Below are 17382 nucleotides of genomic sequence, written 5' to 3'. Positions count from 1 at the left end.
GTTGCACACTCGTTTGAGAGCAGTGTCAATTAAGTAAATGGGCATGTTCACCATGCTGTTGTTCTTGTAAAAATCTATTGAAAGACACATAATAAAAAAGATTTCAAAGAAAAAATAATGTATACAATATGATAGATACTGCTTGGATTTAAAAAAAATTTAAAACAGAATGATATCATATTGCTTTCAGCACATACATATGTAGTACAAAGAATAAAAATAGGCATGTGAAGCATACACACCAATTTCATTGTAGCAGCTACATTAGAGAGAGGCCTAAGATAGACTGGAGAGGAAGCGGGAACTTCAGATGTCTGAAGCAAAGTTGCCAAATGTTACTATTTGTTTAATCTGGGTAGAAGATAAACAGGTGTTTTATAGATCATGTATATTTATCCGTATATGGAAGTTCATGATCAAAAATTTAAAAACAAAAACAAAGTACCTCAGAGAGTCCTTTCTTCTCTGACTAGGTTTGTGAGAAATATATATACATACACACACACACACACTACTCAATAATGACTCTAAATTTTATAAGATTCAGAGATGGGACTTGTTTCTGGTCACTCCAGGATTCTGGAACTCAGGACTCAAAAAGACTCCCAGACAAGGCGTTCCTCACCATTAGACAACTGGCTAAACATAAGTGAATTTCTCCTTGTGAATTATCTGACCTAGTTAAATTTCCAGCAAGGGTCTCAGGGAACAGGGCTTTGAGGAAACCTGTCTTACCACCGATTTCATTTCTCAACTACAGTCCTTTGTCCTCTGTAGGATGAGGGTACTGGTGTAATTGTCTGGAGTGTGTGTGTGCATGTGTGTGTGTGCAGTAGGAAAGGAAAGGCCGTTTTTATTTCTCAGCAGTGCCCTGCATTTTGTACTGAGAGACTACTGTCAACGAAGTTAGACTCACCTGGGTACAGGTAGCCCTTTGGTAACTGGAGCTGCTCTACACGGTTCGATGCTATCTCTGCCTGGGTGGCTGTGGGCCTAAACTTCTATACCCTTCGAGGAAACTCAGCAGGGAGGGAAGGGACTGGCTCCAACCCCAAAGCCATCTAACACATATTCTCCCGCTCGCACACTGGCTCCTTGAACAGCACAAAGATCTTACCTTTACATTTTAGGAGTTCTGTTGCCCTCCTCTTCCCTAGAGACAGGGTAGTCCCAATCCGGGCTGACTGGGGTTGCCCTGTGAAACAGAAGTGATAACATTAAGCCCTCTCAGCTCCAGCCCTCCTCCTGGCCCTCACCAAATGTCGAAGCCTGCCTTCTCTGCTGTAGCAGCCAGCTGGCAGGAGGACGACAGGTTTGATGGTTTAATCACCCAGGGACACAAGTGGCTATTTTTAACTGCTCCAAAAGGGAGGAAGCTGGCTCTGGATTGAACTGGACACAGGAATGTATTGGGAGTTTTACCTCTTTCATGCCACTCTCTCTACTCCAGACCACGTCTGTAAGGGTCTATGGAGTGTTTGTGACTCTGTCCTATCTTTCCTGCCACAGAATTGTACAGCTACACTGAAAACCTGGAATTCACCACCAACAGGAGGTGCTTTGAAGAAGATTTCAAGACTCAAGGTGATCCCAGACCCTTATTCATAGAGACCTGCTTTTTTTTCCCGTGATACCTCTGCCTGATCTAGAAAAAACTGAAAACAATGTATGATCCTTCTTCATCCTCTTCATAACCATACAACTTCTTTATCCCTTCTTGCATATGAGACAGAGTTTCCTATATCTCCAGTGGAAAGGCCATGGAATGGAAGCAAGAGAAGCCTAAGCTAGGTCCCTTTCCCTGATGTAAAGGGCCAAGAGGGCAGAGAGATAAAGAGGTGGGGCTGCACTGGTGGCCTGGTAGAACCCTGTGCTTAATCTTTGACCTTCATGTTCAACCCGTTCTCCACTCTGAATGGCATCTAATAATAATTTCATGTGTCCACACTGTTCCCTTACTTGCTCAGTGGCAATTCACTTTTCAATTCAACAGTGGTGTGGTGAGTACTTGTTTTTTGAGAGGTGCAGGGGGCAGGGATGAAGGTGAATTTGTGTGTCTTCAAAGAGATTATGGTTAGATAACAAAGGGGAGATAGGTACATCACAAAACTAGCTCAGACCAGGAGGAAATGGTAAGTGTCATAAGACAAGTAAAGTGTCTTCAGGGACAGAGCTTCTGGCTGGAGCACTAGTGGGAAAGAGGTAATTTTGTATCTGATCTGTAATGATGAGCAGAAATTGCCTACATAGGAAGACAGAGGGAACGTCTTGAAGAAAGGCAGAGAGGACAATACAGGCTGCATGTAGACAGAGGGGATGTGGAAGAAGATGAGGCTGCAGAATGGGTTCAGGCAAGAACTTCATGAGTCTTTTACTTTTCGCATTCTTATTTTTCTCAGCTAAATAAAGAAAGCTTTTAAAGAGGAAACTCTGTAGGGGGCTGGATATGCTATCGGAAGCTTTTCCAGGAAGGGGAGGCAGCAGCTGGCACCAGATCCATACGCCCTTCTGTCCCCAGTGCAGGGCAAGGAGTGGCTGGAGTTGGAGGAAGATGCCCAGAAGGCCTATGTGATGGGACTCCTGGACCGGCTGGAGGTGGTCAGTAGGGAGCGGCGACTGAAGGTAGCCCGGGCTGTTCTCTACCTGGCCCAAGGTGAGTGACCACCTTTGCCAACTCCTTCGCCGACTTTAGAGGGGTGGAGATTAGCGAGAGAAATGGTGCTGTCAGGAGTAGGATGAAGCAAGCTATGCTGGGAAAGCAAGGTCCCCGCCTTTCCTTTTTTTTTTTTTTAATTTTTATTTATTGATTTTGAGAGAGAGAGGAAAGGTGAGAGAGAAACCTCTATTTGTTATTCCACTTATGTATGCATTTATTGGTTGATTTTTCTGTGTGCCCTGATTGGGGATTGAACCCTCGATCTTGGCGTATTGGGACAACACCCTAACTACCTTGGCTACCCAGCCAGGTCAAGGTCCCCACCTTTCAAGGGCAGATCTTTCCTGTGCTAGAAATAACGTGGTGCTTGTGAAGAAGATGTGGACATTGTAGTAGGTACTCTTTTGGATCCCTTGGAATTGAGCTTTATCTTACCAGGCATATCAGGATTTCTTACGAGTTCTCTTTTCCTTAACCTGGGCTATAATTGTATTTGGAGACTAGCAAGAGGGTCAGTGTGTCCAGAGCTGACGATGTACTACCAGCTGCAGCTAAGCGTGGAGGCTTTATCATCAGTGGCCTGGCCCCGGCCCTGAGGGAAGGCGGGGGCGTGCCTCGGATGCACACGTGGACCCTCTGTGTTGTTTCTCGTTGACATTTAGAAGGTTCAAGCCAAAATAGCAGCAGGAGTGGATGCTGTAATTTGGAGATTATCAGAACTCAAAGAGATTAATTGAGGACAACTTTCCAGAAGAGAACTGTTACCAGGTGTTGGAAAGAGAAATGAGATAGCTGAGCTGGAATAGTAAAAATAAACCCTTAGATTATAAGTAAGGGGCCTTTTGGCAGAACTGACTAGTTGGGAGCTAAAAAACTATAAAAGTCATAAATAGAGAGGAAAGAGAGTAGACATGGTATGAAGGGAAGACTACAGCAAACAAGGCAGTAACCACCCATATCTATTGGGTCTGGTGCTATGACCAAATTTCGGGTGCCAGTACTTTTATCTTTTTGCTCAAGGGCTTTCTCTGCCCCCACACAGGGCAGCCAGGAGCGCTAAGGAATGAATGCGCTGCCCTAGTCCAGCAGCACTCATCATGATGGGGTTAGCGGGTGAATAGTCTGACCGCCTCACCCCTCTTGGGTGGGATCCTCTTAGGTGGGATGGTTCTGAGTGGTGTGTTTGACACTGTTTCCCAGAGTTTTCCTGGGACTGAGCTTTTGGCTGCCTTCTCTTCCCTATCTCACTTCCCTTCTCTACTGATGATTTCAGGGATCAACTCCTAAGTCAACTACTTGTACTTGAATTTTCATCTCTGGATCTATTTCTCAGGGAACTCAAACTTAAGATAGGCCATTGATGAGCACATTGGACCTAATCCTGAAGTCTGCCCTTCCTCTCCCCTGCCTTTTTCCAGGAAGTTCTAGGAGTCCCTGGTCCTATACTTGTCAGCCTCATTGTTGGGCAGGGTATTGGAATATGGCTCTAAGATTTCGGGACAGGGTGGAAAGAACTGGGGTACACTGTCCCACTCAGCCCCTATGGCACTGTCTGGTCTTTCAGGAACGTTTGGGGAGTGTGATTCAGAGGTTGATGTGCTACACTGGTCCAGGTACAACTGCTTCCTGCTCTATCAGATGGGGACCTTCTCGGCCTTCTTGGAGCTACTCCACATGGAAATCGAGTGAGAAGCCGTAGGGAGGGCTGCCCTAGACAACCCCTTTCCTTGGAGGGTACCTCGTGTCCTGTGCTGATTTCCTTAATGTAGAGACCTCTATGCAGAGCCGGGTCTATTCACACTCAGTCCGAAGCTCACATTGACAGTTCCCCTCCGTTCAGCCATGCTCACTGATATTCTGTCCTCATCTCTGAGGTTGGACTCCTTGGCTGCTTCTGCCCCACTTACAGCTTCAATCCTGGGCTTCAGGGGCCTATTTTGGGTGGGTTGCCCTTTTACCCAAACACCTTCTCGGCTCAGCCTAACTCTGGAATCCACAAAGAAAACTCTTCTGGCTGAGAACATGACCCAAGAGGTATAGGACCAGTTCCTTTTGTGTGCCCGGTTCTTTCCCTCATGGATTATAGCTCTAGAGGAGGCCCTATCTGCTCCTATGACCGTATTGAACCCTCGTTTTGTCTCATGTCTACCACCCAGGAGTTTTAGGTAGGGTGAAATCTGTTTATTATTCATCAAGTGTTGTTTAGCATCCATTTTGTACCCGGCACAGCACCAGCCACAGTGGGGATTCCAAGAGGAGTGAGTATCACAGGCCTTGCCCTCGCCCATCCTCACCACAGATAAGGGTTTGCCCAGGTGGTGGGGGAATCTTATGCGTTCCTGCACCTTAAACCAATTTCTTTATAGCTACATAGCCAGGGAGTGGCAGGTACTGGTGTTTGTGTGCATGATCAGTGGGAACACAGTGAATAAAGAGCCCTTATGGGTTCTCATTCTTCCCTCCTTCCCATGGAAGCAACAGCCAGGCCTGTAGCAGTGCTCTTCGGAAACCAGCCATCTCCATTGCTGATAGCACAGAGCTCCGGTGAGTGGGGCTGGCCGTGGCATGGATACAAGGGATGGCTAGCAACGGGTTATTCTTTGCCCTTCTGACTGTAGGCTAGGAGCTGCCTTGGGCACCTCTTGTGACCCTTCTATAACTCCAGGGTTCTCCTGAGTGTCATGTACCTGATGGTGGAAAATATCCGCCTAGAGCGAGAAACAGACTCCTACAGGTGGAGGACTGCCCGGGAGACCTTCCGCACGGAATTAAGTAAGTGGCATGTAGGGAAGGGTAGGGATGGGGTCCCCAGTGATTCCCAGTGGTGGAAGAATAGCATCTGAATAGGGGAGGCAGGCAGCCTTTCTTTTTTCTTTTTTCCAAATTAACATTCTTTCTTTTAGGGCAGAAATATGGCACAGCAGGCAACAGGGCCTGCTTTGATTGCCCCTGTGCCTGTGAGCCAGGACCAATGACATGTCTTCTCTGTGCCTTAATTTCCTTGATCGTAAATGGGGATAAGCACCCCTCTCCCATTCATTTTCCCATGAATCCCCCATGAGAACATGAGTTGAGTCACCTTGCAAACTGAACTCTGCTCCAATGTAAGTTGGTATCATCAGAGAGGTTGACATCCGTTGTTGTCATCAGTCATAAGATAGGAAAGCTGATGGGATTTTTAAACTATATCCAGTGTTGTGAGAAAGTGAGTTGTGATGCACCAAATGCATTGAGTCCTTCAGCCAGAAAAGCAACATTATTACTGTTACTTTTACTTTGGAATCTACTCTAAGCTTTGGGAGCCAAGCCATCTTACCTCCACAGCCTCACCTCAGGACCAGGTACTCAGATCCTTCAGGGGCGGCGAGTGCACCAGAATCAGGGTTAGAGGAGCTGGCTTTCGGGTGCAGCGTGCTCACTTTCCCCCTCGCCTCTCCACACCCTCCAGGTTTCTCCATGCACAATGAGGAGCCTTTTGCCCTTCTGCTTTTCTCCATGGTTACCAAGTTCTGCAGCGGCCTGGCTGCCCACTTTCCCATAAAGAAGGTCCTGCTTCTGCTCTGGAAGGTGGTCATGGTGAGTGTCACATTCTCCTCACTCCCATCTTAGAGAGCAGCAGTGCCCTCTCCTACCTCTGTGTTTTCCATTCCGATTCTGCAGGCAGGAGCTAGGCAGAAGACTAGGGCAGCTGTTGGAGGGGCAACGGGCTGTCCTGGAGAAATCAGATGTTCTGCATCAAGCAGATTATCCATTTCTGTTGGACTGACAAGAGATGCCACTCTATGAGTTGGGGTATCACAGCGTCTTGCCTTGATAGAACCTGTGTTTTATGCCGAGAGCACTGGCTAAGAATTGGGAGATCTCGCCTCTGCTCATACTGCCTACCTTGGGCAGCTCCCTGTGCCTCAGTTTCTGTAGCTATAAATTGTGGGGACTAGTGCCTGCCCTCTGCCCTCCATCCAGATAAATACAGCATTTGCTTTTAAAAAATGAAGTCCTTATAAGTGTATGCTTGTAGTTTTGTTACTAATTATCCAACCAGATCCTTCATCTCTGGCTCCCACGCCACAGGACTAGCTGAACAACATACGGTCATGGGCAGGCATCCTAGGGGGGAACTGCCTGGTAAAGTTACCCAACTGCAGGGCGGTTCCCCCTGTGACTACAGAGGAGATTGAGTGACCAGGGGTTTAGTATCTGTATGTGTTCATTAAAGAGGGAGATAAATTTCCCTCTTTTTTCAGCGGAGACCCCTAGGAGTTAGTCCCTTTCTTAGTTTCTGGTGATACTCCCAGCCCTAGGTCAGTAAACGATGCTTTATCCCGACCCCTAAGTCAGGATATCCCTCAGACTGGGATAGTGACCATGTTTGCCCCTTCCTGTTTTATTACTGCCCAACTAAGGTTGGGGTGTGAGGGGACTGAAGGCTGTGGCTGTTCCTCTCCATCTGTGCCTACCTGACCTTGCTCTCTGTGACTCCTTCCCTCCCTTTCTCTTCCCTGCCCCTTTCCTGTTTACGCCTCAGTTTACCCTCGGTGGATTTGAGCACCTACAGGCTCTCAAAGTACAGAAGCGCGCAGAATTGGGCCTGCCGCCGCTGGCTGAGGACAGCATCCAAGTAGTGAAGAGCATGCGTGCTGCCTCCCCGCCTTCTTACACTCTCGACCTGGGGGAGTCTCAGCTGGCACCCCCACCCTCCAAGTTGCGAGGCCGTCGTGGTTCTCGAAGGGTATGGACTAAAGCAAACAGTCGCATCGTGACACTAGCTATCTGGAAATCGAGATTCTAAGCTGCTCCAGATGTGGTGGGAAAGGGCAGTGAATGACCAAGCTCATTGTGCCCCTCCTTAGCCCTGTGCCCAACCTGAAACCCTGGAGTCTGTCCTTTGGGTTCTGTCCCCTAGCCCTGACCGATTCCTGGGCTGTCATGATGTAACATTGTGATATCACATTATAGGCCCGTGTCTCGCTCCACGGTCACTGGCCTGGACCTCAGTGCCTGGAGGTCCTTAGCATCCTGAACAAGCCTTTGGTTGTGGTATAATCTTGGGGATTGGGACCCAGGCACCTCAAGAGGTCTCCCAGAAACTCCCTGTGCCTGAGGGAGAGGCACTTCTCCATTTACTTCGCAGCAAGAAGGTTTACTCTGAGTTGACCATTTTCTTGTCTGGCCTTGGAACAAGAGGCTTACATTTGGGAGATGAAAGGTTAGGGTTCCGGGTATGATCTGCATCTCTGGAAAGGCCAGGATGAGTCACACTGAGACCTGACCGTGCTCCCACGCGCTCACCTGCCTCACTTGCCTGGGTTCACCACCTACAGGCGCCAGGGCCAGCCAGGCACACTCAGTTAGCTAGCCTACATCATCATCAGTGAGATTTTTTTTAAACCTGTATTTTTTTTGTTTTATAAAGTAATGCTTTCTCATTATAGAAAACTAGGCACAAATATAAAATGAGAAGAAGAGAGGAAAAATCACCCACAATCTTAACAACCAGAGGCAGGGACTGTTAACTTTTTGGCCTATTTCTGTCCAACCTTTTTCTTTTTGTGACAAGATTTAAAATTCCAAACTCACTTCCCTCTGCCTAGCAGCAAGCTTCTGTCCTCTTCTTCCTCAGCTAGCCAGCTGGTGTATGCCCACAGAAGGCAAACTAATTAAATGTTCACCTAAGCAGAGAGAGCATAATTAGGAAGGAAAGTGCTGGGGTGGGGGCTGGGGGGAGCCTCATTCTTTCTGAAAGCTAAGTTACTATGACTTTGGGATTATCTGTGTTCCATGCCCTCTCTGTGGCATGGCTGTCTGAAAGCTGTTTGTCCTGGGGCCGGTGGGGGCAGTAGGATCAAGGTGGGAAGGGGCTGTTCTCACAAAAGTGGGGTTCTCATTCCATGTTCCCTGAAGTCTAACAGCCTGTGGGAAAGGGTTGTCCTCAGACAAGGATGTCCGGGGTGAGACTCTGCATACCTTCCCCTCACCCCCATCCCCAGCAACTCCTCACTAAGCAAGACAGCCTGGACATTTACAACGAAAGAGATCTCTTTAAGACTGAGGAACCGGCCACAGAGGAGGAAGAGGAGTCTGCTGGCGATGGAGAGCGAACCTTGGATGGAGAGTTAGACCTGCTGGAGCAGGACCCTCTCGTGCCGCCTCCACCCTCGCAGGCACCCCTCTCGGCTGAGCGGGTGGCTTTTCCCAAGGGCCTACCCTGGGCCCCCAAGGTCAGGTAGGTTTGACAGAACCAGGGACCCCAAGCTTTGAGGTTTTAGTCACTGAAGACCCAGGGTGGAGTGGATTATGTATTCAGTATGTATGCGATGCAGGGCTGGGAGTCAGAACCCCTAGATTTGAAGTTCTCTCAGTTGGCTGCTTTCTTCCCCCACTGTTATAATCCCCCATTTGGAGAGGTAGGGGCTCAGAAAGCTTCCCTCTCTCAAGGTTTGCTTTTCTTCCCTTCGTTGGGGTTCGTCTCTCCAACCGTCCTCTCAGACAGAAGGACATTGAGCACTTCTTGGAGCTGAGCAGGAACAAGTTCATCGGATTCACTCTGGGGCAGTAAGTGACAGATGGTCAGAATGGCTGCAGAGTGGTTCTTAGGGGGCCAGAGGAGTAGGTGGCTGGGGATGAGAGATTTTGCCCAGTAGTCACAGTGCAACCTAGAGCTGCTAGGCCGTAGCCAGCTCCCAGTAACTACTTTGGGTTCTTCCTGTCAAAATGTTTCCTTCTGGTTTCCTAGAAGGACTTGTATGCTGTTAGCCAGTGTAAGGCCTTCAGGGACAAGTCATTTCCCTCTTAGGCTTCAATTTCTTCAAAGAGTGTTGGATTACATGGTTCCTGGGGGCCCTTCCTGCTCTGATGGGCCAGAGTTCTATGAAGAAGAGACGCGGTCAGAATAGATCCAGTCTTCCTTACCCTCTCACCCTCATGAATCCTTCCCACTCTCCTCTACAAAACCTAAGAAGGCATTGTTACTGGTGTTTTACCCTCAAAAGTGTCTTGGGTTACATGTCCTTTTAAGTAGGAACCTACCAGCCCCAAACAAAGTGAGTCCTCAAAAGACTCATACATACAAAAATCCCAATTTCAGGGACACTTGCGTGCACCATTCCTTCTGTGTCAGAAAACAATGATGAGGCACCTGGAAGCTTGCAAAGAAAGATCTTGGGGACCAGATGCTGAAAGTGGCATGAAATCCGTGCCTTCAGGGGCTCTCAGTAGTTCTCTATACATTTGAAGCTTGTAACCTGGTGTGTCTTGCATTTCATAGGGACACAGAAACCTTGGTTGGGTTACCCAGGCCCATCCATGAGAGTGTGAAGACCCTAAAGCAGGTGAGCACTCAGTCTTCAGGCTTAAGGAGCCATCAAGGCAAGTTTGATTAGTGGGGTCCTGGTTCTGGGTGGGACTCTTCTGCCAGACACATTCTGAATCTATTGTTCTACTTTTCCTGGAAGCATTTTGGCCAGAGAGAGAGAAATTGCGTCTCTCCCAACTTGTCAGTTTCCTACATTCAGATAGATGAAAAGGTTATTCTTTCTTCTTCTCATTCCTTTTTCCTCCTTGCTCCTTTCTCTCCCTCTTCCCATTCCTCACTTCCTTTCCTCTCGCTTCTCTCTCCCTTAGGACCACTAACTTCCAAAGGCCCAGGACTGAGCAGCAGGCTACTACTCCACATCTAAACTGTGTGTGAGCACAAAGATTAAGAGTAGTCTCCTCTTGCACAGACCTTGAATCCTTTGCTATCCCATCATCATCACTCCATATACACATACACGTGCAGCAGAACCTGCAGAGCCGTGATCCAGGGCCAAGGGCCTGGTCCCAGCTCCCCCTTGCATTTCGGTTGAAGGTAAATCCTTAGGTGTTTGCTGCTCATCAACAAATGAAAAGCATGGAACAAACAGACATACTGTATATGAAGCACGTTGCTCAGTGTTAATGATGAAGAGGTGAATTAGACTCCTGTTTCCAAAGAGTTCATGGCCTATTCTGGATGACAGAGCCATAAACAGAACATTTCCTTGTCACTGAAGAAGTTAAGCAAGAGGCTGGTCCACATGGGGTTCAGGCCCTCAGCCCCTTGGTGCCTTGTCTTCCCCAGCACAAATACATCTCCATCGCAGATGTTCAGATCAAGAATGAGGAGGAGCTGGAGAAGTGCCCCATGTCTCTGGTGAGTTAAGGGGGTCCTGCACAGGAACAGGGCAAAGGGAAATCTGTCACAGAGTATGTGTGCATGTTTTGGGGCTCCTGGTGTGTGCCAGGTGAGACAAGGTCCCCGACTTTACATGTTAAAGATAAAAGATAGTTAAGTAAACAAGACTATCGGAGAACAGGTGATATAGTGAAGAGAATTTAAATAGAATTACATAATAGAGGCATGCAGCAGTCTAAGGTAGGTAGACTTCCCAGAAGGTGACAGTTAAGCCAAGATATGAGGTATAAGAAGCAGTGGCCAGGGGAAAGAGCATTCTAAGCAGGGGAAACAGCCTTAACAAGGTGAGAGCAAGCTCAGAGTATTAGAGGTAGTGAACAAAAGCTGTTCGTGTGGTATGGCCCACTGAGGGGTGCGGGCTTATAGGAGAGGCAATGAGAGATGTGGTCTGAACCACCTTTATGCAAGACCTATAAGCAAAGACAGGGAGCTTAAAGTTGACTCACAGTATAAGAGATGCCTTTGGAGGTTTTATTTTATTTTTGTCACTCTCTCCCCCCCCGCCCCCCAAAGAAATTCCACTTTCACCTCCCCTTTCATTTCTCCCCCCCCCCCCCCCCACTCCCCTTTGTTTCCCCCTGAGATCTTCATTTCTATGGTTCTGCTCCTGATCTAGCTATCCTCTTAGTTTGCTTTTGTTTTAGGTGTGGTTCTTAATAACTGTGAGTTTGCTGTCCTTTCACTGTTCATCTTTTTTATCTTCTTTTTCTTAGGTAAGTCCCTTTAACATTTCATATAGTAAGGGCTTGGTGATGATGAACTCCTTGAATTTGGTCTTATCTGAGAAGCACTTTATCTGTCCTTCCATTCTAAATGAAAGTTTTGCTGGGTAGAGCAATCTTGGTTGTAGATCTTTGGTTTTCATGACTTGGAATACCTCTGTCCAGCCCCTTCTTGCCTGTAAGGTCTCTTTTGAGAAATCAGCTGACAGTCTGATGGGAACTCCTTTGTAGGTGACTGTCCCCTTAGCTCTTGCTGCCTCTAGGATTCTCTCCTTCATTTTAATCTTGGCTAATATAATTATGATGTGCCTTGGTGTGTTCCTTCTTGGGTCCAACTTCTTTGGGACTCTCTGAGCTTCCTGGATTTCTCGGAAGTCTATTTCCTTTGCCATCTTGGGGAAATTCTCCTTTATTATTTGTTCAAATAATTTTTCAACTGGTGGTTGTGCCTTTCCCCCTTCTGGTACCCCTATAATTCGGATGTTGGAACGTTTAAAGATGTCCTGGAGGTTCCTAAGCTTCTCTTCATTTTTCTGAATTCTTATTTCTTCATTCCTTTCTGTTTGATCATTTTTTTCTTCCGTCTGGTCCTCTCCCTTGATTTGAATCCCAATTTTCTTTCCATTACTATTGGTATCTTTTGTATCAGCATTCATTTCAATTAATTTAGCTTCCATATGTTTCTCTAATTTGTGACTAAAATCCACCAGTTCTGTAAGGATCTTTATAACCAGTGTTTTGAACTGTGCATCTGAAAGACTGGCTATTTCTTCATCACTTAGGTCTATCGGTTCTGGGGCTCTGAGTTGTCCTAGAGCCATTTTTGGTCTATTCGTGCTGTTAAGTGAGCGGAGCGAAGGCTTAGTTGTTTACCAGGACGGGGCGACCGGCGTCAGTGTCGTTTCTCTGTCCCCGCCGCGCTCCGCTTTGTAGTGGGAACCATTTGGCGGTCTTTGGAGGTTTTAAATAGGGGAGTGATATCATCTGATTTATCTTTTTTTTTTAAATATTTTATTTATTTATTTTTGGAGGAGAATGGAGAGAGAGAGGGAGAAAAACATCAATGTTGGTTGCCTCTTGTGTGCCTTCTACTGGGGGCCCTGCCTGCAACCCAGGCATGTATGTGCCCTGACTAGGAATTGAACCAGTGACCCCCTGCTTCACAGGCCAGCACTCAGTCCACTGACCCACACCAGGCAGAGCTAACTCATTGTTTTAAAAACCATTAGCTTCTGTGTAGAAACTGGATCAAGAAATAGTGGGAGTTGTGGGGATTCGTTAGGAAACTCACAGTAGGCAAGGTGAGAGATGATGGTGACTTACAATGGAATAGCAATTGTGGAGCTCAGGAAAATTTGGGTTGTATTTTGGAGGGGTAGCTGACAAGAGTTATAGCTCAATTGGACGTGGATAGAGATGCAAAAAGGGGAATCTAGAATAATTACCATTTGCCTAGCAGGAAGTTCTCTTTTATCAAAAGTTCTATTTTGGTCATAGTAAGTTTTAAATATCCATTAGCCACCCATGCAGAGCGGCCAAGCAATTAGATATATGGGTCCAGGGTTCTAGAGAGAGGCCTGGCTTAGAGAAACACATCTGGGAGCTGTTGAGTTATGGACAGTGTTAAAATGACAACAGAACTAGCGATAACCCAGGGAGGGAGCAGAGATAGAGAAGAGGAAGGGACCCAGAACACAGCCCTGGGGCACAGCAACGTTTAAGGTGGGATGGGTCGGGAAAGGCACCAGCAAAAAGGGTAAGAAACACACTCAGGGAGGTGGGAGGGAATCCAGGACACTGTGATACTACAAAAGCTAAGAAAAGAAAGTCAAGAAGAAACAAGTGATCATCTGTGTCAGATGCAGCTGATAAATGGAGCATGATAAGAACAAAGTGCCCATTGGATTTGGCAACATGAAGAAACTCGATGACCTTGAAAAGAACCACCCCAAACGAAGTGGTGGGGCTAGAAGCCCGGTTGCTGTGTTGAAAAAGGAATGTAATGAAAGGGGGTGGACAGTATCACACAGACTGACACAGATAACACAGAAGTTTTGTTGCAAAGAGAGTAGAAAAGGTACGGTAGCTGAAGGTGGGGTCACGGGGAAGTGTGTTATAGCTAGGTGGTCTAGAGCCCATTTATGTCCTAAAACAGATGATCTGGGACAAAGAGGATAATTACAGAATGATTGCACTTGACAAAGGAGAAGAGCGTGTTGGCCTTTGATAGGAGCACAGGTGGCTGATCCTTCCTGCCAAGAAGGAAGGTGGAGAGTCCCCAGTGATTTGGCGATTCGGAGATGAGGGTATGCCTGTCTGGCTGCTCCTGTTTTCTCCACGAAGTATGAGGCAGGGTTAGCATCTGTTGAGGGGCTGTGAGGCGAGGGGATTGGTTTGAGAACAGGGAGGAGGTGTGAAATGGGCCTTTTGGAGAGCTGGAATGCAAGCAGGCAGGATCGCCAGGCTTTACTGAAGGCCCATTTAAGACTTTTGCTTATTTAAGCAGTAGCTGAGTTGTATGGGATGAAAGGGGCTTAGTGACTTCTCCCTACCTCAGGTTCTCATGGCAGTGACCCCTGTCCTATAAGAGAGGGACCTTGGGTGAGGAAGGACTGCACTGGCCAAAGATGGCAGCAGCCTGAGTAGCCTCTTGAGCACTGGAGGTCTCTGTCTCCCTACTCTGATAAAAGGCTTAGATGGGGTCATCAAAAGGATGAAGAGAGTTGTACATGAAGGAATGGGTCAGAAAGGAGAAAGGGATATTGTAGGAGCTACTGGGGAAGTAAAGAAAATACTTATACCCAAAAGCTTACCAGCCAACACTCCTTCCTGCCTCTCCAAGACCATAGGTTGCCCAACTCCCTTATCAGCCCTCTCTGTTGAGGCACCTCCCTCTCCTTCCTGCTTCAGAGCATTTCAGCACACGCAGACGGCCTCAGACTGACACCGTGGAAGTGCCTCCGAGTGGGCTGTCTGTTCCAAGTGTCCGAGGCACACCTGCAGCCTGAGTTGAGTCCATATGTGTCTGAGACATCCATCTCCTAGCTGAGAGTTCCAACACCTGATCCAGATCTTCCCCAACACGGGAGGAATAATTCTGGACTGACTCCAGATAATGTGAGAACCAGAACTGCAGATTATTAGGGCTGGAAGGGCCGTCAGAGGTCCTGCAGACCAGCCAGCCGACTGATCTGTAGAAGAGGAAACAGGACGCAGAGAGGGAAAGTAACTGACCCAAGGTTATGTAATGGGACACTAACACAGCCAGGATGGGAACCTGGATCTGACTCCCAGCTTGGTGCTTTTTTCATGCCACCCTTTGCAACCAAGAAAACATAGTCTTTGGTCAACTGGAAAACGGCCCGGACAAACTGCGTGTTTCCTGCCATAGGGGGAAGAGGTGGTGCCAGAGACGCCATGTGAAATCCTCTACCAGGGCATGCTGTACAGCCTCCCCCAGTACATGGTAAGGAGATGGTGGGGCCAACGCTGCCCTCCTTGGCTCCGGGAACAGACAGCTGGAGCCATTTCAAGCTGAGATGTCCATCGTTTTAGCTTGTTTTTTGAGCTTTCACCCTCGGGTGAGGCTTTCTCTAGCACATTAGAATTCTGAGCTTTCCTCAGAGCCCCTGCCAGAGGAAGGAGGACTTGGTGGTACTCCCAAGTCCTTTTTTTGGAGGGGTGGAGATTAAGAAGGGGTCTGCGCAGGGTGTATTGAGGGCCCTAGTCCCTCTGAGGTCTGCTCTGGTCTGTCATGTCTTAGACAGACTCAGGCTGAGAATGGTAAGGATGCCGATGGTCAGGGTTAGAGGAAGGAAAAGGGTGGAGGAAGTGAGATCTTACTTACACCTCCCACTTTATTTCTAGGCATTGCCCCTCTCACTTTGCTTCTTCCATCTGCCTCTTTGGAAAGAGCAGTCTTGCAGCAGAGCAGCCTATAAGCTCTCTACTGGCTCCTCAGCCTCTCAGCAGGCCTCTGAGGACTGAGCACGTGATTGCCCCTCTGGGGAGGTTTGGTCACTGAGGGAAAGACTTAGAGGAGGGTTTTAAAACACTTCTCATAGGACTGTTGAGATGTCAAAGAATAGCCTTGTTGAACGGGATGGGCAAGGATGGATTGTTTCCTCATTTTTCTACTTTCCAGATTGCTCTGCTTAAGATTCTGCTGGCTGCAGCCCCCACCTCCAAGGCTAAGACAGACTCTATCAATATCCTGGCCGACGTTCTGCCCGAGGAGATGCCGTGAGTGCTTCAACTGGGGCAGTTGCTGAATACTGGCTATCCTGTCTGCAGGGTCTCTAGTCTCCACCCCACCTTGTTAACACAGGGATTTTCTTCAAAGAGGTCTCCCTTCCCCCATCAGTAGCCCCTTTACACTGCAGTGCTCTCCACTGTGCTCATTTTAGCTCAGAAATGAGTCTGGAGGCAATACCAGGGCCAGTGACTGGCTGCACGGGTATGTGGGTAGACACTGCAAAGGGGTGAGCTTGCCAAGGGGAGAGAGAAACAGAGATCAGAGGGCTTTTCTCCAGACTTGTAGGTGGGAACTCTGAAGGTTTCCCTAGCACAGAAGTTCAGGTTTCCCAAGTGCTAGCTCTTGTGTGCATTGCATCTGACCCAAGTACCTGGGTCTATGTAGAGCTCTCTCAAGCCACCCCCTGCACTGACCTGTCCCGTCCCCATTGTAGCATCACTGTTCTCCAGAGCATGAAGCTGGGCATCGATGTGAACAGGCACAAGGAGATCATTGTAAAGAGTATCTCTGCCCTGCTCCTGCTACTCCTCAAACACTTCAAACTGAACCACATCTACCAGGTGAGCAGCTGGGAGCGCTTCTCCACAGGTCTCAGGTGTTCTCCAGGTCCTGTCTCCCAAAGAAGGGACACGAGGGCCCTTTAGTCCAGCTGAGCCTTTTCTTTGTCCCATTCAAGGAATCCAGATACCGGTTGCACAAGCTTGGGGTGGGGGTAGGGTATGGGGTGTGGGGAACGGTCCTAGAAAGGTGTAGGTGTCTATGTCCTTTGAACATTATCTGAGGGTTGTGGGTAGAAATCTCTAGCTTCTTGGGAATATGCCCAGCCAGCTTTGAAACAATGGAAGATGGCCCTGGCCAGGTTGCTCAGTTGCTTGGAGCATCGTCCTGGACACCAGAAGTTGTGAGTTCCATCCTCTGTCGGGATGCGTACAGAGGCAATGGATCAATGTTTCTCTCTCACATTAGTGTTTCTCTCTCTCTGCTCCCTCCTCTTCCCTCTCCAAAATCAATTTTAAAAACATCCTAAGATGAGGATTAAAAAAAGAAAGAAAGAAACCATGGAAGACATGATTCAAGTACTCTACAAAAATGGGGGTGGGGGACATGTAGAGCATAGTTTTCTCTGTGTGGAGCACTTTTCTAACATTTGAGATATAATCCTGAATAAGGCACAGTTCTGGCCCTTACAGGCTTAGAAGTCTTGTAAAGGGTACAGACACGTACATATCCAGTTACAGAGTGACAAATCCTGTGAGCAGGTAAGCACTTGCTGATATGGAAATACCTAATCTAGCCCGAGGTGAAGAGACTTCTAACCTGAGTCCTGAACAGATGTTAGCCACAACGTGGGACTTGTCAAGGAAGGAGGTCAGGAAGCATTTCAAGCAGAAAAGCTAACTTGTGAAAGTCCTGAAGGGAGAGATCAGTGTACCTTCGGAAACTGAGCAAGTGTTGCTGGAGCTCTGCCTGGGGTGGGTGCAAGTGGGGAGGCCTGGTGGGTGACACATGAGGGCGGAACGAAGAACGGGGCTCATCC

At 47.9% G+C, this 17382-nt stretch overlaps 1 protein-coding gene across 3 annotated transcripts in view; it reads left to right on the top strand.

Annotated features, from left to right (window-relative positions):
- Window positions 1-17382, top strand: part of STRIP2 (striatin interacting protein 2) — a 40593-nt gene that overhangs the window by 7115 nt on the left and 16096 nt on the right. Inside the window, exons 3-16 of one of the 3 annotated variants that reach the window (XM_037165838.2) lie at window positions 1510-1584; window positions 2519-2653; window positions 4221-4341; window positions 5138-5200; window positions 5322-5428; window positions 6105-6232; window positions 7182-7385; window positions 8644-8879; window positions 9143-9208; window positions 9921-9984; window positions 10755-10826; window positions 14982-15056; window positions 15735-15832; window positions 16279-16405. In XM_037165838.2, coding sequence (XP_037021733.2) covers window positions 1510-1584; window positions 2519-2653; window positions 4221-4341; window positions 5138-5200; window positions 5322-5428; window positions 6105-6232; window positions 7182-7385; window positions 8644-8879; window positions 9143-9208; window positions 9921-9984; window positions 10755-10826; window positions 14982-15056; window positions 15735-15832; window positions 16279-16405 — 1571 coding nt within the window. Of the gene's footprint in view, window positions 1-1509; window positions 1585-2518; window positions 2654-4220; window positions 4342-5131; window positions 5201-5321; window positions 5429-6104; window positions 6233-7181; window positions 7386-8643; window positions 8880-9142; window positions 9209-9920; window positions 9985-10754; window positions 10827-14981; window positions 15057-15734; window positions 15833-16278; window positions 16406-17382 lie in introns of all 3 variants that reach the window. The other 2 variants (XM_037165839.2, XM_053657067.1) reach the window with 2 other exon arrangements.

The sequence above is a fragment of the Artibeus jamaicensis genome, unplaced genomic scaffold (assembly GCF_021234435.1).
Source record: "Artibeus jamaicensis isolate MK-2021 breed Jamaican fruit bat unplaced genomic scaffold, CSHL_Jam_final scaffold_3307, whole genome shotgun sequence".
Classification (NCBI taxonomy): domain Eukaryota; kingdom Metazoa; phylum Chordata; class Mammalia; order Chiroptera; family Phyllostomidae; genus Artibeus; species Artibeus jamaicensis.
This window is presented reverse-complemented; position numbering and strand designations above follow the sequence as displayed.